Source organism: Strongylocentrotus purpuratus, unplaced genomic scaffold (assembly GCF_000002235.5).
Source record: "Strongylocentrotus purpuratus isolate Spur 01 unplaced genomic scaffold, Spur_5.0 spur5_scaffold_3, whole genome shotgun sequence".
Classification (NCBI taxonomy): Eukaryota; Metazoa; Echinodermata; class Echinoidea; order Camarodonta; family Strongylocentrotidae; genus Strongylocentrotus; species Strongylocentrotus purpuratus.
This window is the reverse complement of record NW_022145609.1, coordinates 21,401,244-21,428,515: the sequence shown is the minus strand read 5'-3', so window position 1 is coordinate 21,428,515 and position 27,272 is coordinate 21,401,244. Positions and strand designations below refer to the sequence as shown.

At 41.5% G+C, this 27,272-nt stretch overlaps 2 protein-coding genes across 2 annotated transcripts; one reads left to right on the top strand and one right to left on the bottom strand.

Annotated features, from left to right (window-relative positions):
• Positions 1 to 26,413, top strand: LOC584920 (scavenger receptor cysteine-rich domain-containing group B protein). The gene is made up of 8 exons (XM_030995806.1): positions 1 to 164; positions 1,119 to 1,436; positions 4,030 to 4,359; positions 6,703 to 7,020; positions 13,949 to 14,269; positions 17,086 to 17,409; positions 25,043 to 25,369; positions 25,861 to 26,413. Exons 1-8 carry the CDS (start codon positions 50 to 52, stop codon positions 26,289 to 26,291), a joined length of 2,484 nt encoding a protein of 827 aa, XP_030851666.1. The 5' UTR covers positions 1 to 49; the 3' UTR covers positions 26,292 to 26,413.
• LOC105447091 lies at positions 19,246 to 22,390 on the bottom strand. The gene is made up of 2 exons (XM_011684737.2): positions 19,675 to 22,390; positions 19,246 to 19,623 (listed from the first exon to the last, which is right to left on the bottom strand). Exon 1 carries the CDS (start codon positions 21,063 to 21,065, stop codon positions 19,683 to 19,685), a length of 1,383 nt encoding a protein of 460 aa, XP_011683039.2. The 5' UTR covers positions 21,066 to 22,390; the 3' UTR covers positions 19,246 to 19,623; positions 19,675 to 19,682.
• Positions 26,414 to 27,272: the final 859 nt, after the last annotated feature.

Below are 27,272 nucleotides of genomic sequence, written 5' to 3'. Positions count from 1 at the left end.
TGCTCATAGATAGCAGTACAGTACCTTGGCCTTGCGAGCCCTCATATCAATGTTGCAGCGTATGGCAATGACGATGGACCTACGTTTAATATTGTTTATTGGAAGCCTTTTCCTCCTTTTATCTCCTGACCTATTTCAGACAATTCTTGCCCAAGAACAATACGGTACGTAACAGACATTATGTAATGTGATTTTTGCTAGTTTATAAGGAGAATTTGGAAAATTGTACGGGCGCGCGCGGTCAATAATTACCGTGTTTACACAGTGATCCGCATCGAGCGTTGAAGCCCGGTTGAAGCGCGAGGGGGTTGAAGCCGGGTTGAAGCCACACATAGAAGCATCACTATCCTGGCTGTGTAGTAAAAGCTGTGCTTTTGATTCTCAACATTTCAAACACCACTGTACAAAACTCAACTGATTTCATTCAAAATCGGTACTTTAGTGACAATTGATGACACCTAAATAGCAGTAAAATACATTTTTTGTAACTTACTGATGTTAAAAAGAATAATTTAAAAATTCAAATTGTAAGTCTAGTGTCAAACTTTGCTTACAGCTGCATCGACATGATTGTGTAGAGTCTATGCGATATTGTGTGGTGTGTATATTTGTGTACGGGTCCAAAAATACCTGCCTCACAGCAAGCATGCAGTGCTAAAGGTCAATACGCATTAGCACTGACTCTCTATGCTTTGCTGGAGTGGTATGGGTTGAAGCCAGCAGTTTTATGTGTGATTAAACGGGATCCCAGTGCGGATTGAAGCCGGGTTGAAGCCGCCTTTTGAATCCACCCTAGACCTATATCGATATGCAGGGTTTTATGCTATCCTTTTTTTCCCTCTTCATTCTCCTCAACCATTTACCTATAGAATGCCAGATAAAGTTTTTTTAAATTGATTTTATCCATACATGGTCATGTCCAATTATTTCAAGCCAGGGGGCTAAATTCTCAGAAATCCCACTGAAACTTGCCTCATAGAATCAACACACGTTTCTATAGAATGTCCACGAACTCTGACTTATGACTGTTTCGGGAAACTGGACCCAGTTTAATCCTCTAGAAATCAAGAGAACTAATTGAATTTTCTTTCACAGCAATTTTGTTTTTCATTGTGTAGATGTGAGGCTTGTGGGAGGATACACTGCTGCTGAAGGTCGAGTGGAGATCTACTACCGGTCATCGTGGGGTACAGTATGCGACGATACATGGGCCAGCGACGAGTCACAGGTGGTGTGTCAGCAGCTGGGTTACTCCGGAAATGCAGAAACTCACGCCAAGGCTGCCTTCGGTGAAGGAACCGGAACAATCTGGTTAGACGACGTGAATTGTATTGGGGGCGAGACGTCGTTGTCATCGTGCACCCACCGCGACTGGGGAACCAACGACTGCAGTCATGCTGAAGATGTTGGGGTCACATGTCAGACCCCAAGTAATGGTAAGATTGCTTTAAAATCTAAAATCCTTAAACTGGATCCAAATTCCAAGTTTAGCAAAACCTGTATAGAAAGTCTGCCAAGGGGAGAACAAACGTAGTTGTTATTTGGGCGAGTGGTCTTTGTAGACAGGTTTACTTTAACATGTGTCACAATGAGAAACACCAGTGAAGGAATACAAGAAAAATGTCTTTATAAACAAGTGGTCTTTCTATACAGGTGATGGCTAAAGCAGGTTTGACTATACCCTTGTGTACCGGGGTAATAATAGGATTGCAGGCCCCTCAGAAAGAAAAGTATAAATACTGATGAGGCTACCCTTGGTAAACTAGACACATTATCGTTATTATCATTGTTATTCTTACAGCAAAACCTGCGCATAAAGACCAGTCAGGGAAGACTAGAAATGCAGCATCCATAAGCATTTAATTGTTGGCTATCATTCTTATTAATCTTTATCTCACCTGGCTCACCTGGCTTACTGCTCTACTCGAGTCTACATACCTGCCACCTACCGATAAAATACAGTATCCGGACACCTACCCTATAAACAACCTTCCCCGGATAACCACCCTCCGGATAACTACCCCCAGGATAACCACCCTCTGGGACAACCACCCCTCCGGATAACCACCCCTAGAAATAACCTAGAGGGTAGTTGTCCTAGAGGGTGGTTATCCTAGAGGGTGGTTATCCTAGAGGGTGGTTATCCTAGGGGTGGTTGTCCTAGAGGGTGGTTGTCCTGAGTGGTGGTTGTCCTGGGGGTGGTTATCCTAGAGGGTGGTTGTCCTAGAGGGTGGTTATCCTGGGGGTGGTTGTCCTAGAGGGTGGTTATCCTAGAGGGTGGTTATCCTAGAGGATGGTTATCCTAGAGGGTGGTTATCCTAGGGGTGGTTATCCTGGGGGTGGTTGTCCTAGAGGGTGGTTATCCTAGAGGGTGGTTATCCTAGAGGGTGGTTATCCTAGAGGGTGGTTATCCTAGAGGATGGTTATCCTAGAGGGTGGTTATCCTAGGGGTGGTTATCCTGGGGGTGCTTGTCCTAGAGGGTGGTTATCCTAGAGGGTGGTTATCCTAGAGGGTGGTTATCCTAGAGGGTGGTTATCCTGGGGGTGGTTATCCTGGGGGTGGTTGTCCTAGAGGGTGGTTATCCTAGAGGGTGGTTATCCTAGAGGGTGGTTATCCTAGAGGGTGGTTATCCTAGAGGGTGGTTATCCTAGAGGGTGGTTATCCTAGGGGTGGTTATCCTAGAGGGTGGTTATCCTAGGGGTGGTTATCCTAGGGGTGGTTATCCTAGAGGATGGTTATCCTAGAGGGTGGTTATCCTAGAGGGTGGTTATCCTAGAGGGTGGTTATCCGTAGGGGTGGTTGTCCTAGAGGGTGGTTATCCTAGGGGTGGTTATCCTAGAGGGTGGTTATCCTAGGGGTGGTTATCCTAGAGGGTGGTTATCCTAGAGGGTGGTTATCCTAGAGGGTGGTTATCCGGAGGGGTGGTTGTCCTAGAGGATGGTTATCCTAGAGGGTGGTTATCCTAGAGGGTGGTTATCCGGAGGGGTGGTTGTCCTGGAGGGTGGTTATCCTAGGGGGGGTTATCCTAGAGGGTGGTTATCCTAGGGGTGGTTATCCTAGAGGGTGGTTATCCTAGAGGGTGGTTATCCTAGGGGTGGTTATCCTAGAGGATGGTTATCCTAGAGGGTGGTTATCCTAGAGGGTTGTTATCCTAGAGGGTGTTTGTCCTAGGGGTGGTTATCCTAGAGGGTGGTTATCCTAGGGGTGGTTGTCCTAGAGGGTGGTTGTCCGGAGGGTTGGTTGTCCTAGAGGGTGGTTGTCCTAGAGGGTGGTTATCCTAGGGGTTGGTTTTCCGGAGGGTGGTTGTCTAGGGGGAAGGTGTTCTAGAACCATAAAATACATGTAGTTTTATATGCCCTTTTAACAGAAATGCTACCTATAGCAGCAGATGTGAACAGGTTCCAACAAATGATCCTCTATTTTGCTTTGTGCTGTAGTTTTTGCTGCAGCCCCTTTTGCCCGGCTGGGACATTTATTGTGGAAATACTGTCTTTTACTGATACCTGAGGGGTACATGCATGAATAGCATTTACATTAAATACAATAATCCATAGAGAAGATGGGAGGTCTAAATGGTTACATACTTACATTCCATTCCGTCTGCGCTTCTTGGGCTTGAAGAGACAATAATACATGAAAGACAGTCTAACGATTAACAATATATATATACAAAACATGTTGTACATTCAAAGGAGAAGACCTTTTTGTTAAAAGCACATCATTTTTCATGGAAACTACTTGGAATTTGAATCCGAATCATCAAGCTGTTCACAATGTTGGGTCTCTCTCTGCTTAATCTTTTTGTGGACTTCATCCACTCACTAATGAATGCCTAGAAATATTATTCCTTATTTTTCTTCTTCTCTCTAATAACAGTCAAGGGTAGTCGTTAAATAAGAACACAACACAAAAGAATATTTCTTTCTTTACTCTCAATCCCCTTTCAAAACTCAACAGTCCTCTTTTGGAGCGCACACATGGGTGGAACGGTGAACCTAATGAAATAAGACTTTGAATTTGTTTTCCAGTTACCGAGGGATCACTAAGACTCGCTGGAGGAGCGACCCCGAATGAGGGACGGGTCGAGATCTACCACAAAAGCCAATGGGGCACTGTATGTGATGACAACTGGGATACTACTGATGCCACCGTAGCCTGCCGGCAGCTAGGCTACGCGGGAGTCGACGTATTAGTCGACGTATTACTCGACGGGGGTACCGGGTTGGGGCCAATCTGGTTGGATGAAGTGGCTTGTGATGGCCCGGAGGTTATGCTTTCTTCATGCTCCAATAGTGGTTGGGGAGTCCATAACTGTGTTCATTCCGAAGATGCAGGAGTGCGATGCTCATCCTCAGTCGGTAAGATATATGTAAACTTAAAGGGGAAGTCCATCCTGATCCTAAGTTACTTTCAATCAAAGCACAAAAACAAGTAAAACAAATCAGTAGAAGTTAAGGATAAGGATTTATGCATATTTAAAGTTGTAATTGATCAAAAGCAAATTGGCAACTCCATGACATATCTTTCTAGCTAGGATTTATCTTTCCATGAGATATCTTTTGTACATTGGGACCATGAACAGTACATGGTTAGAAAGTGAGGTTTGCTTTTGTCTCGCCTGCGTAGCAAAAAGTGAGACATATATGTAGGCGCCGCTTTTCCGTTGACGGCGGCGGCGTCAACATCAAAAACTTTACCTAAGGTTAAGTTTTTGAACTTTTAATATAATTTTGAAAGTATAAGTTCCTATTCAATGAAACTTAGACTGTAGGGTTATCAAGTATCTCCAATCGTATGAGGAGAATTTCAGGTCACAAAGTCAAGGTCAAAGGTCATTTCAGGTCAACAAACTTGACTATGTTGTGGTATAATCATCAAAACTTAACCGAGGTTAAGTTTTTGGATTTGTAATATAATTTTAAAAGTGTAAGCTATTATTCAACGAAACTTAAACTAAAGGGTTATCAAGTATCCTCAATAATGATAGTAGAATTTTAGGTCACTAAGTCAAGGTCAAAGGTCATTTCCGGTCAACAAACTTATACTATGTTGTGGCATCAGGTTAAGATTTTGAATTTTTTTCATAATTTTGAAAGTATACATTCCTATTCTATGAAACTTGAACATAAGGGTTATCATGTATCACCAATCATGTGAGTAGTCTTTTAGGTGACAAAGTCAAGGCCAAGTGTCATTTCAGGTCTGCAAACTTAGACTTTGTTGTGGCATCAATATCAAGATTTTGAAGTTTTATTTTATGCCTCCGTTACGAAGTAGCCGGAGGCATTATGTTTTCAGGTTGTCCGTACGTCCCGTTCTCGTGATCGCGTTATCTCAAGAACCGACTGATGGATTCCTACCAAACTTTGGTCATGTATGTAACTTGCAGAGCCAATGAATTGATTAGATTTTGGGGTTACAAGGTCAAAGGTCAAAGGTCACAGGGCTCATTATGTATGCAAAAATAGCTTGTGATCGCATTATCAATTAGAACCGATGGATGGATTACCATTAAACTCAAGACATGTACGTGTATGTATTTGTGCAGAGCCAATGAACTGAGTAGATTTTGGGGTCATGAGGTCAAAGATCAAAGGGTCATACATGTATATGAGAAATAGCTTGTAATCACGATATTCTGAGAACCTGTCAATGGATTACAATAGAACTTGAATTTGAAAAATTTCTTCTGTTTTGGTTTGTAAAATTGCTCTATGACGGAGGCATCATTTTCGACTGCATGCAGTCGAAGTTCCATCTAGTTATCATTATTTCAAAAGTGTTTGTTCAAATTTCCAGAAACTTGTACACAAGGGTATCACAAATCAAGTATCACAAATCATGACACAAATTCCAGATCAGTAGGCCAAAGGTCAGTAGACTTGGATTATGTTTTCACAACTTAATATGAGCATTAATAAATCAATTTTTGTTATATGTTACAAATAATAGTAAATAATTCTTCTGACGATTCTTAGTCAATATTCACTTCAAAATGATGATTATTTTCAAAGGATTTCATTTTTTGGGGCCTACTAATGGGCCACCCTGTCTATAACTACTCCAAACTCAATATTTCATCATATCGAATTGCGTAATGCAGGCAAGACCGCCGAGAGCGTTTCCTTTGTTAAACTTTTAGGTCTTTATCTGATTCAAGGGGAATTGTTACAATTTAATCCTAAAGCGGTCTGTTTATTTTGGTACTCTCTTAGCCAAGGGGAGTGCCCCGGCCCTTGGAATATCGACCAGACCTTGGCATATTGATAAGACTATCTCATGAAAAATAAGTCAATGAAGTTTCATGTCTATGTGTCAAATGGCTTTTGAATGATTAATTACTAATTAACCAGTCACATATATCTGCATTAAGTACAATATATATAGGGTAATATCTATTTTGGCTGCGCACAGGGCAGCCCTTGTTTGACCCTTCGCAGTACCATTTGTACCCTTTTGTAGAATTTGAATAAATTTGGTATCGACAGATAGAGGTCGGGTGATTTCTGCCCTGGTCCTTTTAGGGTTAAAAAAAAAAAAACCCAGAGTTTTTGACGGGCGGCCGGATTGACATGCCCTGTGGTCTGGACTTTGAAAAGCACTTTGCTAGACCAACTCCCGCCTCCTATCAAAACAAGACCAGGACCCACATGGGTGGATCTATAAACCTAATGAAATGAGACTTTGAATTTGTTTTCCAGTTATCGATGGATCGCTAAGACTCGTTGGAGGAGCGACCACGAATGAGGGACGGGTCGAGATCTACCACAATGGCCAATGGGGCACTGTATGCGATGACAACTGGGATACTACTGATGCCGCTGTAGCCTGTCGGCAGCTAGGCTACCCGGGAGTCGACGTATTAATCGACGGGGCTTCCGGGTTGGGGCAAATCTGGTTGGATGAAGTGATTTGTTTAGGCTCGGAGTTTAGGCTTTCTTCATGCCTCCATAGTGGTTGGGGAACCAATAACTGTGTTCATTCCGAAGATGCAGGAGTGCGATGCTTATCCCCAAGTGGTAAGATATGTAAACTTGATGGGGAAGTCCATCCTGATATTACAGTAAATCTCTGTGTAGAAGAAGCACCTGTGTATAAGACGCCCCCCTATTTTTAAGGAAAAAAAAAAAAAATCTTTTTTGTTTGCTTTTTAGCAGACACCGTAGTATGCTAGAAAACCCAAGCGACTTTCATTTTGATACAAAGTGAAGTTAATGGCGCCGATTTGTGCCTGTGAACTCGTCACGATTAATATTAACGATGTTGTTTTTAAAACTAAAGATGACAGACAAAGGAACAAGTGCAGATTGAAGCCCAGACAAATTTTCCTCTGAGTCCAAACAGAAATTTGGACAGGCTAGTTTTATGGGGTGTGTCACTTAACACCCGAACCATAGGTCCGCCCATTACAAATTTGGTATCACAATGTGCGGTAGAAAAAGAGCTAAGACAAAGAGCTAACAAGTAAACGTACCGCTAGACCAAGGGGTTCTCAAAATTTCTCTTCACGACCCGGATGTGATTTCCACGAAAGCTAAAAGGTCCGAAGCAATTGGCATACCGGTATATATATTTAGTTTATTCATCAATTATTTCCCTTCGTATAAGTTTGTTATCCCCTCGCCGACGAAGTCGGATGGGATATAGTAACGCTGCCGTCCGTCCTTCCTTCCGTGCTTCCGTGCGTGCGTGCGTCCGTCTGTAACAAATATGGTTTCCGATCGATAACTTCAGTAACGTTTGACAGATTTTAATGAAATTTGATATGAAGGTACATGATATCAAATTGCAGTCTAAGTTCGATGTTGGAGTACGTAGGTCATAGGTCAAAGGTCGTAGCTCATTAAATATGCGAAAAATACACATCTGGTTTCCGATCGATAACTTCAGGACTCCTCAACCCTCTCTCTCACATGGTGCACCCGCAAGCCTACTGTATAACTTTCGTAATGTTTGACGGATTTTAATGAAATTTGATATGAAGGTACATGGTATAGTCTGGCCGGTTGGTTGAAGATCTAACAAACTGCTACCGTAGTGCCGTAGACGAGTACAGCCAGCGACGTGCACGGGTGGGAGGACTGCAGATATGTTCACTACATTCAGCAGTTGCTTCCCCTACTGACAACACGCCTTGCCAGCGCGTCAGTATATGGCAAAAAACCCTCATGACAATTATGGAAAGACAACTTAAAGGAGGCCGTAAAGCCCATGGCCGTAATTGACCAGTAAACGCATTGAAGAGGATTCTTTTGATGAAGTTTTGCAGTCAAAGCCAAATGGAAGCTGTAAGATGGAGGGATGCAATAAAACTGGTCAAAAATCTGAACTAAATATTTGTACATACAATGTTAGAACCTTGAGAACCGAGGAAAGTTTAGAAAGTTTGTTGGATGAACTAGAGGGATTCAAATGGGACATCATCGGGCTTGCTGAAACGAAGAGACAAGGAGAAGGATTGACAGAACTTAAAGGAGGCACATGGCTCTACAACAAGGGAAAAACAGAGGATGACAAAAATGCAAAAGGAATCGGATTTCTAATCCATAACAAATTTAAGGACTATGTGAAAGAAGTTAAAAGCTATTCAAACAGGGTAGCAGCCATGAAAATACAATTGACGGGCAAGGATGAAATGTGCATCATACAAGTTTATGCGCCCACTAGTGATTATGATGATATAACAGTGGAGGAATTCTATGAAGATATCAATAAGGCCATTACAGACAATTCGGGTACCTACACAGTACTTATGGGTGACTTCAACGCGAAAATCGGACAACGTGGAAAAAGGGAAGAAAATATCATGGGATCATTCAGCTACGGAGAAAGAAACAGGAGAGGTGAAAGGATGATAGAATTTGCAATGGAACATAAACTTAAAGTGACCAATACATACTTTAAGAAACACAAGAGTCGTTACTGGACCTGGGAGAGTCCAAATGGTGTTACTAAAAACCAGATAGATTTCATACTTAGTAACCAGCGAGGGATAGTCAAGAACTGTGAAGTCATCACCAATGTAGATATTGCAAGTGATCATAGAATGGTCAGAGTCAATATAAGCATCAACAAGAAACTAGCCAGGCTTAGATTCATTCAAAATAATAGGAAGACACGGATTAACATCATGAAGCTGAAGGAAAAGAAAGAATTCCAACTAAAGCTTCACAACCGCTTTGATGGATTAGAGTTAGAGGATATGGACATTGATGACCGATGCGATATGGTGACATCAGCAATGCTAGAAGAAGCCAAATCTGTAGCCCCAACTGAGAAAAGAAAGATAGTAAGATCGGAAGAAGACAAAGAAATAGAGGAACATTGCGAATAATATGTGACATATTGAGGGAGCCAGGCGCCTTTGAATGCTTTTGCAGATAAATGGCGCTATACAAATGCTGTTCATCATCATCATCATCATCAAATACGACTGAGAGAATCCAAGACAACAACAGAAAAAGTGGAGTATGCAGAAATAGTCAAATTGGTGAAAAAGAAACAACGCCAAAGGAACAGACGAAAAACTTCTAAACTCATTTTAGAAACTCTAGAAAGCGGAAGGGGACCAAAAACAATACAAAAGATGGCAAGCAAAAAGTCTAGAATGAGCAAATTGAAGCAAAAAGATGGAAATATAACTTCTGACAGATTGGAACTACTAGAAATATGCGCCGATTTCTACCGGGAACTTTATGGTTCAACGAAGAAACAGTCGAAGGATCATATAGATATCTCATCCAGAAAATCAGACATACCGCCAATACTACGGAGAGAAGTTGAGGAAGCTGTAAACAGTATGAAGTACAACTAGAAATGCAATCGTGTCACAACGATGTGCGTGCAATGACGCCATGTTTCTACGTGTCATACGAAAGAGCTTCTCTCGGACTATCCAGAGCAATTTGCACGAAGTCTGTAGCTTCTGTGATATTGGAGATAGGTGGGCGAAAGAAAGGCCTCAACAGTGACCTTGATGGGATGGTACTATGCCTACGAAGTTTGAAAGAAATTGGGATAGGGGAAAGAACCTAGAAAGGCTCGCAAGCACTGCGTGCAAAAAAACCAAGGGGATTTGGTGCATGTTCGTCATTGCAATAAACATCGTTCTGGGGGCCAAAGGCGTGAACCCGATATGCCCCATAGACAATGCGTGTAATGAATGGGCGGAAAACGTACAGGATCTGTATTATGACCGGAGTTAAATTGTTTTTTTTCTCTCTCTTTACGTCTCTTTATGGGCAGTATTTGGTATCATTAGAAAGAGAATTTCATGGTTGTTATTGTAAATCACTCTTTTTTTCTGTGATAATCCTATCGAAACATGTGATGTAAAATAAATTTATAGGACAAAATGGCATCTTAAATGGCCCCCTTGACCAATTTCAAAAATCCGGCCATGAGGTGCCCTGCGTATTGGAACTCGGCATGTCACTGCAAATTTTCAAGAAAAAAAAAGGACCTTTAAGGGGCAAAAAGCAGTCTGAAAAAATGACGTCATAGCCGATACGTGTTAGATTCGGGCGGAAACATGGCGGAATTTGTATAGTGACCTTTGTTCAAATGCGATTTACTCACAATTTTCTGTGTGAACATATACTATACTTGGTATCATGCAAAAGGGCACTTCATTGCGGTCAGTTTGACACCATTGTTATCTCCGCGCAATGTATTGCACGTATTAAACGCGATATTACGTAATGCATAGTAAATTCATCATTTTTGGCGATAACTTTGCGACAAGGGCATTACAATTTATTTAACTTGGCAGACAGTTGTCACGTATATGGATACATATGTGTGCCAAGTTTCATTGATGTAGGTATAAAGATCGTCATTTTAGAGCAAGTTTAAGTTATTTTGGAATTTTCTTGAAAATGGCGAATTTGGAGGGCATTTTTCTCAAAGTCGTTCAGTGTTAGGGTATATAATTTTGGATATGGCTGGAAAGGGCATATCTTTAAGTATCTAAATCCAAAAAAGGGTACGGATTTGCCAAGCCATAAAGGAGATACGGCCACAGAAAGACAGCCAATTCCCAGAACTTTAGAGGGCGCTATTTATGTTTTGCAAAGCCATTGGAGCGTGAAATTTGGCATGGCTATGTGCAATTATGAGATAAAGATACTGTGAGATTTAAATACAAAACGGAATTCATATGAAAAAGTTATGGCAGTTTTAGATTATTTAGGGGTCAATTTTTCAAGAACTTGAGAGATTTGTGACAAAGTTACAGAGAAAGGCCTTAAAATGGACCAGAAACGGCCAAAATGAAGCCTGGACGGTTATGCATAAGTGATTTCAAAAATCGAAGAATGTAGTGACCTTGATGAGATGTTAGAGACTATGTCTATGAAATTTGAAAGAAAAAGGACATGAGGAAAGCACTTAACTAGGAATGACAAGCACTACGTGCAAAACGAATGGGATTTTTGGACGATAAGGAAAACACTACTAAGGAAGAGAATATTAATGGGGCAGAATGTGAACGAAAACAAGGCAATGACGAAGGTCGTCATTGCAACAAGGCACCGGGAAATGATGAAATAACAAGTGATACTATCAAACAAGGAGGGGAGGAGACAATCACACAGTTACTGAAACTATTCAACCAGATAATGGAAAAGCAACAGATTCCAACCACTTGGAAAGAGGCAAAAATAATTTTTTTATACAAGAAAGGTGACAAAGCTGATGTAAAAAACTATCGCCCTATCAGCCTTCTATCTCATCTGTACAAGATCTTCACCAAAGTAATCCAAAATAGAATCAAAGATATATTGGACACAAATCAACCCAGAGAACAAGCAGGGTTTAGAGCTGGATTCTCAACAACAGACCACCTACAAGCTATAAATCAACTAATTGAGAAGGCAAATGAGTACCAACTTCAATTATGCCTTGGATTTGTAGACTACCAGAAGGCGTTTGATTCCATCGAACACACAGACATGTTTGATGCCCTACGAAAGATAAACATTGAAGAAGGGTATGTGCGCATCCTGGAAGATATTTACACCAACGCAGTAGCCAGGATTCACATTGATAATGATGTATCAAGGGAGGTCAAGATCCAGAGGGGAGTACGACAGGGAGACACATTATCTCCAAAGATATTCACAGCCACTATAGAGGAAGTATTTAAAAAGTCGCATTTAAATGGAGGAATAAACATTGATGGGGAAACACTTACTGATCTAAGATTCGCTGATGATGTGGCCTTGATCTCAACATCAACCAAAGACTTGGAAGACCAGCTGACAGGTCTCAACAGGGAGAGCAAGCATATTGGCCTAACTATGCACAAAGAGAAAACTAAATATATGACTAACTATGACACAGATGAAAACATTGAGATAGAAGGTCGAACGTTAGAGAGAGTGAGCAGTTACAAGTATCTGGGACAAACTTTGAAAATGGAGGACACCACAAAAGAAGAAGTTATGATGAGAGTAAAAGCAGGATGGATGAACTTTGGAAGATACAAAGACATGTTGACTGATAAAAACGTACCCATGTCACTAAGAAGAAGAATGTTCAACCAATGCATTCTAACAACTATGACATATGGATCAGAAACATGGTCATTGACAAAGGATCTAGAACAGAAGCTTGTGACTACTCAACGAGCTATGGAGAGAAAGATGTCGCACTTATCTCTGCGAGACAAAATCAACCACAAAGTCATACGCCAGAAAACAAAGGTTAAAGACATCATATAGAAAGTCAGAGAATCAAAGTGGAGATGGGCTGGCATGTAGCAAGACTTCAGGACAATAGATGGACAAATCGTTTAACAGAATGGCAACCAAGGGTGGGAAAGAGAAGAAGAGGAAGGCAGAAGAGAAGATGGAAAGATGACCTAACATCATACATGGGAACGGCCGCTTGGACTAGGACAGCTAGAGACAGAAGAGAATGGAAATTTTATGAGGAGGGCTTTGTCCAACGTCTGGATGAACTTAAGCCTGATAGATAGATAGATAGATACATGGTATCAAAACACAGCCTAAGTTCAATTTCCGAGTATGTAGGTCAAAGGTCATAGCTCATTAAATATGCGAATCTGGTTTCCGATCCATAAGTTTAGTATTGTTTGACGGATTTTAATGAAATTTGATATGAAGGTTCATGGTATCAAAACACAGCCTAACTTCGGTTTCGGAGTATGTAGGTCAAAGGTCATAGCTCATTAAATATGCGAATCTGGTTTCCATTCGATAACTGAGTAATGTTTGACAAATTTTAATGAAATTTAATATGAAGGTAGGGCCTACATGGTATCAAAATACATGTACAGCCTAAGTTCGATTTCTGAGTATGTAGTTCAAAGGTGAAAGGTCATAGCTCATTAAATATGCAAAAACACCTAATTATATATACCGGTATGTGAAAAGTGGTTAACTTTCTTGCGTAGTAATATAATAGTGTACTCCAATAAAGGGGTTTGTTTATTTTGTTACTCTCTTAGCCGAGGGGATCAGGGGAGTGACCCCTTAGAATAGCAACCACACCTTGGCATATTGATAAAGAGTATGTCATGAGAAATAAGTTAATGAAGTTTCATGTCTATGTGTCAAATGGCTTTTGAATGATTACTAATTATTAACCAGTCACATATCTGCATTGTATACAGTATATACGGAGTAATATCTATGCTTTTTTTACCCTTCGCAGTACCATCTGTACCCTTTTGTAGAAATTAAATAAATTTGGTATTGAAAGATAGGCGTAGGGTGATTTCTGCCCTGGTCCTTTTAGGCTATGGTAAAACCCCCCCCCCAAAAAAAACACAAAAAAACCCATAGCCTCCTGGGTGGTCCGGATTGACACAACCCCTTACGGTCCGGACTTTGAGAAGCCCTTTGCTAGACCAACTCCCGACTCCACACCCGCATGGGTGGAACTATAAACCTTTTGAAATGAGACTTTGAATTTGTTTTCCAGTTACCGATGGATCGCTGAGACTCGCTGGAGGAGCGACCACGAATGAGGGACGGGTCGAGATCTACCACGATGGCCAATGGGGCACTATATGCGGCGACAACTGGGATACTGCTGATGCCGTTGTAGCCTGCCGGCAGCTAGGCTATGTGGGAGTCGACATATTAATCGACGGGGGCCGTTCCGTGTTGGGGCTAATCTGGTTGTATGTAGTAGCTTGTAGTGGCTCGGAGGCTATGCTTTCTTCATGCTACCATAGTGGTTGGGCCGAAATCCTTTATTGTGGTCATCCTGAAGATGCAGGAGTGCGATGCCTAATTGCAGGTAAGATATATGTAAACCTAAAGGGGAAGTCCATCCTGATATTTAGTTTTAATTGATCAAAAGCAAATTGGCAACTCTTTTTAGCTAGGATTTATCTATCCATGACGTATCTTTCTCTAATTATTTGGACTGTACTGAAAATTTCCATTTTCTCTAAAGGAAATACTCGTGTACATGCACCTTATATATAATTATTCGATTTGTTTTTCACATCCCATTTATGAACTAGACCCAAATCTTTATCAACAACCAATCGTATATTTATATGCAACCCATGTCCTGTCCTAAATTTGATTTGTTTTAAAAGATAGCATAAAAAAGACACTTCTTGCATAACATTTTAGACAGTCACTTTGAAAAGCTTCAGTTGAGCAACAAAATTAACTTGCGGAAATATGTTTTTCACTGCAAACACATCAGTCTTGTAATGTATTGATAAATATAAATGTATTTACTGAAACAAAATCGGGCAATGCATTACCTGGTTATATCGGGTGTAAAAACAAAAGTTTACAAAGAGCTGCGACCAGCAAATTTACGTTGTTGTAGTGGTATCCCTGATGAGAGTTCTTTCAGCCTCTGGACTATCGGATTAGCTTAATCTAAAGATGAAGTTGAGTTCTGGTCGTGGTCGAGTGTTTTAAGGTGCTTGACTGGAGATGCTAAGGTCTAGGGATTGAATCCCGACATGGCACTAATATCCCTTAACAAGATATTAACCTATACACTTGCTACCCTCCACCCAGGTGTTAGAATGGGTACCCTGGCTGGAATGCTCCCCTTGAAGTGGAGATTGTGCACAAACAAGGGAAATAATATATCTGTAAAGCGCTTAGAGACGTCCAGGATTATTAAACGCTATATACATGTAAAAGCTGAATGATTATTATTATTATTCTATTGTGAAAGAAATGGTGTGGAATCGATCAGAAAAGGTTGATCATCTAGCATATAAGTATTGGTGTGTACTGCAAGGTTCTGGAATCATCAAAATGATAAGAAATTTGGCCCAGTCTTGGTAAAGTTACAAGCACCGTACACAGAAAGATGTATATGGGACTACACGAACATGTGGCATAAACATCTGTCCCTATTTTTATGCTGCTGCTGCATGGCATTTTTAGAATATGAAGGCATTTGAGGGGCCATGCTTTTCAGGGGACTTTTTTACTGTAACAGCAGGCACATATGACACACGACGAAGTCATTTAGAGTTTTATGTGGTATTTATTTTGAGGATGGATCAACCCTTAATGAGACAAAAAGAAACAGGCAAACAGATTAGTTTTTGTTTCTTTCACATATTAAACATCAGCAAAACTATATGATCATTCATAGAAATAGATACATCAATAATAACTATTATGATCATTCATAGGAATAGATACATCAATAATAACTATTGCCCTACTTGGCATTTTCCCAACACCATAGAAATACTATACATTTTGGATACTTTTCCATATATGGTTTATAGTTACATTGTAACATCCAAAAGCAATAAGCAAGGTATAACAATAAAATGCCCAAATATGCATAAGTAATCATGAATACAGAAATATAAATTGCCTTTTTGTATAGTTCTCTTTACTATTACAATGACTCACCCCTCTTGAGCTCTCGAGGAGAGACTCCTAACGAGACACCGAGACTAGAATTAGACCAACTACATGTAGATAGTGCACCATCTCCAACTAACTGCCATCTCCAACCAAATGATGAAGTAAGACCTCTGTAACATAAATGGTAACTTAAATGATAACTTCTATAACTTTCAAATTTTTAAAAAGTGACATGCAACTTGCAAGCTTTTGATATATAACAAATATTTTACTTCAACAAAATATCCGATACTAATGATACAAATTATCTCTTTACCTAGTTATTACTGTATATCAGGTCTTCTTTTGCATACACAATACTTTATACAGAGAAGCACAGATCGTATCATATTTGGTTTTCTAAAGCAACTCATTATGAACAGCAATTAATGATAGGCCTCCAAATATTGACATAATTTCACTTGGGTACTACACAGAGTGTTTCTCTATAGATTCTTCTAGTAGTATCACATAATAACAGCAAAGGAATGTGAAATACAACTCACAACTCAATAAGACACTCAAGAGTTGTCAACTATACATGAAATCAAGTTTCCTCTATAAGGTTTCAATCTAATGATGCATGTCAAATACATTTTAATTCCACTTAGAACTTACCATAGATGCTGCAGAAATACTATTAAGTATGAAGTTCTACTCAGAGTTAGCTTCTCTGTCAAATCCAACCTCCTAAGTCCTGAGTGGATGCATGGTATATGCTCATCCCTCTCAACCTGTGATGTGGCAAAATATCCTTTCTCTCATTACCCTATACCCTCTCTGACCCAAGGTCAAAGTGCACTTCCCCTATGATGTGGCAAAAAATCTATTCTTCTCTCCAAATCACCCCATACCCTCTCTGACCTAAGGTCAAAGTGAACTTCCCCTTATAGGGACACCATTCTTCTCTCCAAATCACCCCATACCCTCTCTTAGGGACCACCTCAGAAGTACACTTAAAGGGATCTCCTTATTCAGAGACATGGATCCTTCATTCAGGGACCTCCTCAACAAATAGAATTAAGAAACATTTCGACCTGTCACATTACTCTGATGTTCTTATACCATTGCTTTTTAGTGGACCCCTCTGTTTCCAACATGTATTTCTTACATTTGTTTTAAATGCTCATAATTGATTTGTAATGTTTTATTGGAAACATGAATAAATGTGAAATTTGAAATAATGCTCACAAATTATTTATTTCACCTCTTTAGAAAATACATTGAGACTCTCCGGTGGAGCGGATGAAAACGAGGGGCGCATCGAAATCTATCACGACCGTGAGTGGGGCACCGTGTGCGACGACAGCTGGGACATCCAGGATGGAGTGGTAGTTTGTCGACAGCTTGGCTACTTTGGCGTTGACACGGTGTACACCGGAGCTCATTTTGGCGTGGGTTCCGGGACTATATGGCTTGATGATATGCAGTGCAGGGGCACGGAGGACAGGTTGAGTGATTGTTCTGGAGGAAGTAGTTGGGGAGTCCATAACTGCAGTCATGCAGAAGATGCCGGAGTGAGGTGCTCATTGACTTCGGGTAAGTCTTATAGTGACGGGGCGGTTATTAGATAACTTAGACACCTATTATTATATTAGAAGCTCAAGTAAGGGTAAATCCTACCATTGCTTGTAGAACTGTAGAATATCGAAGACTCGACGGTGGAGCTCCACGAAGCTACGTAGACTCGAGATCCAAGAAGACCATAGCAAACGGCGTGTTGCGCGGTTGCTAGTCTCAGTTCAAATCTGATGTACCCAGGGATAAGCACGCCCGCGGAAACTACCGCGGGTGTCGCCAAATGCGGGACTTACGCGCATATGGGTTTATACCCGCCAGAGCCATATTGGCTCAGGCTGAATCACTACATTATTCCCCACTTAATGAGTTTGAAGCCTACTTCTAACTTAAACTAAACTAAAACTAACTTAAAACTACTCCCGTACCGCAGTGCGGGGTCACGCCGTTCCCGCTGGTGGATGGGTCAAGGACCCTCCTTGCCAGCACCGGTGAAGTCTTGGCCTTTCCAGAGGGCGGGCGCCTTTATCATACCTTAATATATACTGTATTCCAAAATTTGGTACGGGGAATATTATATAAAAAACATGTGTATAGAGACCAAACAATCTCATAGGAATGTTCAGGGAACCAGAAATATCCTAGCATCTCTAGCTTGGTATATTTAATTAGTAAATAGGATTCAAGTTCCGGAAATGTCCCAGGGATCAAGAACATAAAGAAACCGAAATATACCAGTTAACCCTTACCGTGCCGATGTCACGTGTAAGTGACCAAAAATAGCAGTTAAAATATCATTTATACATAATGAAAAATAGCAAAACGTCTAGGCACGGGCGTAAGGGATTAACCGGGGCATTACAGGCAATAAGTGTGCAGAAAAGGGGAAGAGCCAAATGTCTACGCAAGGGCAGTCCGGACGGTACAGCCAAACGGCTCCATACGGGCAGTCCTGACGGTGCATATAAGAAGTGGCGGCCACAATGTATTAGAATGATAAAAGCAGATCACTGAAATTAGATGGAAAATGATATAGAAAGTGATAACCATTTAACAAAATAAGATCTACATTCCCTGGGCCACTCGGCACCCGGGGGCACAATAGCCACTGCCGGCAAGTTCCTGATATCATTCAGAGCACCCAGGCCCACAACACCATCAAGCAAATCCAAAAGGCTCTTGTTGATCCACAGGAATTACTCCAGAGGAATTACTCCCCCAAAACATGATCATATTCTGACTTATTATTGGAACCACATAGTGTCACTTGGGAGATATCAAAAGACGGCATAGATAACTCCGCTAACCGAAGCAGAAACTTTTCAGTTTTATTTAATAGTTATCTATTCAGTTTAAAAACATCAACACTTAAAGTTCAGGAACTCAGAATGGACGATTTACAATGAAATTAAACAGTGTAAACAAAAGTGAACTAAAATATATATACTTAAGACAAACATGTTATTTCCCCCGATCAAACACGATCCGAGGAATCCAAAAAGGGAGCCTGTGGGTGGGCTGGAAAAGGGAAAGGTCCTTACTCTGGAGCCCTGGACTCCCAACAACCTTACATCTTACCCGCTTCCCACTAGAAGGAGGCACCACGGCCGTCCTAGCGACCCAGACTCTCTGGATACAGGCTGCCCTGGAGTCTGTTCCATAGTACATATGTACCCGACAATAAGCTTGGACTGAGTTATGGAGATATCAATACCATATTTCTGTAAGAAATCTAGCCCAAGTAACATATCATCCTCTAACGGGGCACAGTATACAACTTCCTCAAACATTGATCGACCTAACTTAATAGGAACAGGGCCGATCTTCATAGATGTCATTCTCTGATCCTGGCCGGCCGTCCTTAGGACAACAGTTTGAAGGATAGGGGGTGCTGGATCCAGAAGGGAGAAGAATTTATCAGAAACAATGGAAACTTCAGCAGTGGTATCTACTATTGCCCTTAACTTAATGTTCCCAAATAAAATAGGCACATAAAACATAGAACTGCTTCTTATTTTATTTAACACTACCACCTCCACAGGGTCCATATTACCCTTACTCTGCACCTTGTCATTAACTACCTGGACAAAGGGACCGACCGAAAGAGTCAGGCGGGTCACTAACATTATTTACCTTGACAAAGGGACCGACCGAAGAGTCAGGCGGGTCACTAACATTAACTACCTTGTCCAAGGGACCGACCGAAGAGTCAGGCGGGTCACTAACATTAACTACCTTGTCCAAGGGACCGACCGAAGAGTCAGGCGGGTCACTAACATTAACTACCCCAGTATTTACCGATTGTAGGCCTCTCGGTTTCCAGATCGGAGATCGACCTCGCTCTCCGATCCCTCCGGGTTTCCCGCCTCCTCAGTAGCCGCAAAGGACACCGACTTAACCGGACACTCCCTTTGAAAATGGCCCAACTGACCACATCCATAGCAGCCCCTGGATCTAGGAGATGTAGAGCGGGCCCTGGGGAACCTGGAGACCTCCAAAGATTTAACAGTCTTCAAGACTTCCGCCAACATACTATCCATGTTGTCCATGCGTGTCCTCAAACTGGCGAGTTTTTTCTTCACTCCACCCATGTCCACTTTTAGACTACCCATGCCCACCTTCAGACTGCCTATGTCCTTCCCTTGAACCTCGAGAAGGGTGTCGACATTCCCTGGTGCCTGGAGCCGGTCGGACCACCCAAGGAGGGACTCCTCCGGGAGTTGGCGAGCCTTTCGAAACTCGGCTATAGCCTCCTCCGGAAATCGGGTAGCCCCAAACCGACGCCCCATCGCTGTCAACATCGGGTAATACGACTCGGTGCCCATATCCCGAAGATTAGAAAAACAATCTGATGCAGACCCTTCCAAACACCAGCCTAGTGCGTCCAAACACTCGCTCGGACTCCACTGGCACGATACAGCATAACTTGTGAACTTCCTGAGAAAGGAATGCCAACTAGTCCTCCCATCGTAACTAAGTGACCTCGGCAGACGGGGGGGGGGGGGGGGGGGCCAATCTCGGCGCCCCTGCGACCTGTAATCTACCTGACCCCCTGGTGGGGATTCCCTGGGAGCATAATGATTGTCGGGCCGGGATTCCCTAGAAGGGGTATAACAATAATCCCTACGTGGGGGCTGCCCGGAAGGCGGACAATAATTGTTAGGAGGGGATTCCCTAGAAAGGGGATAACAATAATCCCTACGTGGGGGTTCTCTGAACGGGGATTCCCTAGGAGGATAAGACCTGTCGGGTGGGGATTCCCTGGACGGCGGACAGTCAACGGCCCTAAGCCGATACTCGGCTGTGGGCTCGGCTGGGGAGCTGGCCGGTTGCGGCGAGCTCCTCCCCTGCTGTCGCTCAGCCGTAGAACTGGCTATAGGCCCAGCTGGGCCTCCATTTGTAGTTGGGGAAACGGGATCGGGACCCTGGACAGACTGGGTTTGCTCAGTCCCCTCCCCTTGTGCCTGCTTAGCCTGATCCTCCCGATAAGGCTCAAAATCAAATAAATGTAACAGCCCCTTGGCTTCATGGAGACGGGGGCACTGCAAAAATAATGCCTCAGTTAAGCTCCCACATTGCTCCCTCCAACTAATAATCTTGTGGGACTTAGTTTTATCCACAACGGCCAGTAAGGCCTCCTCAGTCCCATAATTCACTTTAACCTTCTCTGAGGCCATAACCGGCTTTAAATCAGCAACGATTAAATAGCCAAATGATAAAATTAAATACACCAATCCTTCCTTCTTGCTTACTTAATACCCTACTTAGTTTCCTAATAGCTTACTAAGTACCTGACAGGAAAATACTGAACCCTAAACCTCACCGAAAAACACCGTGGAATTATCTCCACGGTGAACAGCTTCAGCGAGCGGGCCAAAACTAAACCCTACTAAGTAACACTAAAGGACTACACTTAAACCGGCAACATACCTCACCGAAAAACACCGCGGAACTATCTCCATGGTATAATGCTCGGCGAGATGGCCGTACAATATTAGTAATGATGAAATGAAGATGAAATTAAATACCACCCACGATTTAACCCCAGATCCACAGATATACAAAACAAGACTGACAGTCAAAACTCCCAATTATAGGTACCTACCCAATCCTTCCTTCTTGCTTACTTACTAACGTACGTAGTTCCTTCAAGGAAAATACTTCTTGCTTACTTAGTTTCTTAAAGGAAAATAGATATACTTGCTTACTTACTAACTTAGATCTACTTAGTTTCTTACAGGAAAGACCTATTGCCTACTTAATAACTTGCTTAGTTTCTTTCACAATCTTACTTAGTTTCTTACTAAAATATTCCTACCTAAACAACCCTATACCAATGGTATACCTCACCGAAAAATCACCGCGGAATTATCTCCACGGTAATAATACTTCGGCGAGAGGGTTGAAACTAATTTAATTACTCCTACTCACTGTACTACTCTACTCCTACTTAAACAACCCTATACCCATAGTATACCTCACCGAAAAACACCGTGGAATTATCTCCACGGTAATAATACTTCGGCGAGAGGGTTGAAACTAGTCTAATTAGAGCCTACCCCTACTTACTAAGTTCTACTTAAACGACCCTATACCTCACCGAAAAAGAACACCGTGGAATTATCTCCACAGTATAAACTCTGGCGAGAGGATCACAACTACAAAAAACGGCTGTACAACCAGTCTAGTGAGTAGAAAAAAATGAGCAAATTTAAGTACAAAAAATGACCGAAACCGATGTCAAAAATCGAAATACGGCCGTAAAAATACCAACGAGTCCCTAAAAAACTATCCTACAACCCTAAGCAGACAAGAAATGAAAAACTATGAGCTTATAAGGCTCTACGAAAAAAGTTCCAAAAATAAAAAAATCCTTCAACACACAAGTGAACGTATTCAAGATGGCGGCACGGACATGTGTGCGACCACAAAAAATTATCCCCAAAACACGGAAATGAGTACCCAAAAATCGGAATACAGCACTGAAAATACCCTACAAGTCCCTAAAATACTAATCTACAACAATAATCAACTACAAATGGGGAAAAACAAGCTTACAAGGCCCTACGAATGAAATTACAAAAATAGAAAATCCCTTCAACACACAAGTGAACGCCGACAAGATGGCGGCTCAAACATGTGTGCGATAAAAAAAAAAACTAGCCCAAACAGGTTCGGTTAAGTCGCGATTACGCCATTATAGTGACAGGGCGGTTATTAGATAACTTAGACACCTATTATTATATTAGAAGCTCAAGTAAGGGTAAATCCTACCATTGCTTGTAGAACTGTAGAATATCGAAGACTCGACGGTGGAGCTCCACGAAGCTACGTAGACTCGAGATCCAAGAAGACCATAGCAAACGGCGTGTTGCGCGGTTGCTAGTCTCAGTTCAAATCTGATGTACCCAGGGATAAGCATGCCCGCGGAAACTACCGCGGGTGTTGCCAAATGCGGGACTTACGCGCATATGGGTTTATACCCGCCAGAGCCATATTGGCTCAGGCTGAATCACTACAGTCTTGTGAACAGGATTGCCCTTTTGTAATAATGACAACAAAACATGTACAGTCAAACCTGCTTTAGTGACCACCTGTCTACAAAGACCACCTTTCTACAAGGACCACATTTGTTGTTTCCCTTGAAAGTGGTTTTCTCATTTAAACATGTACTAAAGGAATCTGCCTACAAAGACCACTTTTTGTATTTCCCTTGGGCGGTCGCTGTAGGCAGGTTTGACTGTACCTGTATGTCAATCAACATGGCGCAGCTACTGATAATGAACTACCGGTAATCTAAAAGAGAGCAGAAAAATCGGTCTGGTGAAAATTGAACAAAATAGGACAGAAAATGTAACATTTAAGGTTTTGCAAGGGGACGGAGGGACTCGAGCCATGGACCATGTTGATGTGATCCACAGTCCATTGACCTATCCACCAGACCACCATACATGTACTTTCATAGATCAAACTAGTTTTTCAAAATTCTCTGTTTGGAAACACTCGAAATACCAGTTAGTATCAATTTTAAAACGGTAAAATACAGCCCCACTTTCACACGTGAAGAGCTCTCTAAACACTGCCGAGATTTGTGCAGTCACTCTAGGGACCGATTTAGCATAAGCAGACGATGTCCTATAACAATTCACACATTTCCAGTAAACGTTTTGTTGTCTCCTCTTCACTTATTTCTCTTCATTCACCAGTGTCAATGTAAACTTTTCATCAGTTGCCTCACTATAAATTTCGAACATGGTTTCATTTTGATGAAAAAATGCAGCTACATGAAAAAAAATAGAGAAATCAGTTGTAGCTTCACAATGGATTGTAAGAAAGAAGCAATTCAGCTACATACACCGATGCATGTGCAGCATTTCAACTACGATCGGACACCATCCAATCTTTCGTTCTGCGAGTTTTTCAAATCGAAAAATGGGCTGATATTTAGGTGGTTTTTAAGTCAGTCGATCATTTATCTTTGCACTGAATTTTCCTAAGCAAAGGATTATAGCTTTTCAATTAGAAAATGGGCTGATATTTCAGTGGGTTTCTTTTCAGCCGATCATTTATCCTTGCACTGAATTTTCTCAAGCAATTAAAGGATTATAATGTTCAGCATCAGCATCACTTTCCATTTGTAATGGTGTGTAATACGTTTGAAAATATGTTCATTAGTTATAGGATGTTGTCTGCGTAAGCAGGATTGGACCCAGACGTTACATTATCAAAACATCACCAAATCTTCTCGTGAAACCATCGTATTAGCCAGATCCTGAGAATTTCTTGTATTTGTGTTAATTTGTTGTTATTGTCTGATAGGCAATTGACCTAAAACTTATGTGAATATCATCTGCAAACTTCCTGGTTTCTAGGGATAAATTATTGGTCATATTTCATACTTGTAATTTTCATTGAATGTCCTCTGTTACTATTTGAATGGCACAACTACATGTATGTGTGTATAGGTGCTGTAGTTGCTTTTTGTGTGTGTGTGTGGGGGGGGGGGGGTTGATTTACCGTAATTAACGGTGTATAATCCGCACCTTTTTGCCGCCAAAAAAAATTCAAAGTCGGGGGTGCGGTTTATACAGGGTACACCAAAATAAGTTCACCGTTTTATGCCCCTCCATCTGGCGCTATGCCTGGCAATTTCTCCCAGCTCAGTAATCGGTATGTTGACTCACCACTAGGAAACTAGAACAACACTCAAATTTGTCTGTCATCTTGGTTTGAAAGTAATCTTTCTGATAGATCTCAATATGTAGTTTATAATAATAATTCCTACACACGGTGTACCACAAGGTTCTATCCTAGGTCCTCTACTGTTTTTTAATTTACATTAATGATCTTACACATTCAGCTGCACCTCGCAGTTAAATGAAAGGCCTTCCCGCATGGGTTTTTTTAACACGGACCTGGCTTGCTGCTGACAGGGGCGAAAAAGAGGGGTGCGGTTAATACACGAGGGCGGTTTATACAACGTTAATTACGGTAATCATTGACTTCTAATAATGTACATCTTTACTGCCTTCTGATAATAATCCAAACTTTTGTATTTTAGAATTGGTTTACTTGATTTTATTATATTTTTTTCTATTAATTTGTCCTATTTAATACATCAGTTCTACCCCTTGTTAATCATTGACTGGTGTAGGTAACGGAGAAGTGCGATTGGTCGATGGCCCCTCAGAACGGAAAGGGCGCCTGGAGATTTTCAACGACTTTCAGTGGGGCAGCGTCTGCGATGATAGCTGGGATAGGGCAGCTAGCGAAGTGGTCTGCGGGCAGCTGGGGTTCTCAGGCAAAACAGATTACTTCACCGCCGATCAGAAGGGGTATGGTATTGTGGAGGGCCAGATTTGGCTCGATTCCGTGTCGTGCGAGGGGTGGGAAGTGCGATTGGAACACTGCGATCACAGCGGCTGGGGAGTACACGACTGCACACATTCAAAAGATGTAGGTGTAGCATGCGACGCCACAGGTGAGAATAAATAAGAGCGGATCAAGAATATACAAAAGGTGGATGGGGGAGGGGGGGGGGGTGGTGCCAAATGCCCCATCTCTGACAAGCATTTTGTGTCTTGTGGTATAATTATAGAAATCAATATTTTTTTTGGTGATTGGTAACCAGACCCCTTAGTGGTGTAGCAAAGTTATTTTGAATTGCAGTGACAGATTTTCTCATGCAATAGTTATAACATAGATGTACCCATGATACTATTTTCCTGATTGTTTCTTTATTCAGGTTTACTCTGGGGAAAAGGGGAATGGAATAACAAAACCAGACGAGTGTTAATGATAATGACTACATGAAATGATGATCTGTGACATCAAAGGATATCCAATCTTAAAAGTAAATCGCTCTGAAGGAAAATCAGTTCATATGAAAATCTATTAATTATCTGATCATGAGGAATTTTTAAATAGAATTCTAAATTTTTCTCTTCGTCATTTTGTGTTCCCTGATTACAGGACGAGGGGGTGGCTTGTCAGGAGGGGCAATAACTGGAATCGTCATCGGATCATTATTTGGAATAAGCTGTTGTTTTTACTGTTGTTGTAAAGGAGATAAGAAGAAACCACCAAACAATGTGCAGATAACGACCCAGACAAGAATCGAAGGACCCCTCGAGTCGGGTGCTATGATACGAGCCGAGGATGGGGACAACATCCCTCCAGCCACTGCTGTCGATCCTGACCCCGGTCAACCGGACCTCCCACCACCGTCCTACGACGATATCACCAAGTACCCCCCACCAGCATCGGTTCCATCATACCCCTCTGCACCCCCCTTCTCCATGCCCTACCCACCACCATCTACAGGTGCTTCCGTTACATATCATTTTCCTCCTGGTGATTCGGGTGCGGTCCCGACTGCACCCCCTGCTTACTCCGACTGCTAATCCTCTTCCGGTGTCACATATCGAGGGTTCGGTGACACAAAGACGTAACTCGTCAAAATGAGTATTTGATATCAAAATGTTCAGAAAAATGTGGGCTTTCCAGGAAACACAAAGACTTTACTCCACCCGACAACCCATTGAAGTCAATGGCTAGTGAACATAGACTTAACTCCTCAAGGCCCAAGTGCTCAGTGACACATAAACCACTTTTTCTCAAAATGGCCAAAATAGAGTTACGTCTTTGTGTCACTGACCCCTCGATATCAAAGTAGATGCAATTCCTTATGACTAAAGGAAGGTTTTTTATATGTTTTTTTATGCAAATGATCATCTATTACTTGTACTGTTCATTATGTACTCGGTTATAGCCAGTGTACCTGAAGATTCCCAAGTTCTATTGGGTTGATTATATTATGTATCTGTCCATCATGAGAAAGTTGTCTTTTGTCAGGTTGCAAGTTCACTCAGATATCTTGTTTGTCATTCATGTAATAAAAACATTAAAAAATAAGCAACCCGTATCGGAGACAGGAAAATTCAATCTGTGAGAAAAAATGTAAATTTTAAAAGTTGCATTTGATCCAACAGAGCAGCCATCCATTTATAAATACATATTTTTTTGTATTATTTTTTTAAAACTGAGAGTTAAAAAAAGGGACCACCTTATTTGTTCTTAATGTAGAGAATCTGTAGGGGATTGAGGGGTTTGTAAAAACATGTCATAATAGGTTTGAACAATCATTTCTTGAAAGAAAACTCTCGGAAGAAAAAAAATGTACAGCTTCTTCTCACAAAGGAACCGAAATATTACAACATCCAAACTCATCCTTTGTCAGGTTTTCCTAAAAATTTCTGATTCTTTTTCTCTCATTTCTTTGCTTCGATCAAAGGAAACTTAATTCAAGGAAGGCCCTTCCCCTTTAGATGTCCTTACAAATTGTTATGAATCTTGCCAGAAAGAACAAAAGATTTTAATAGGTA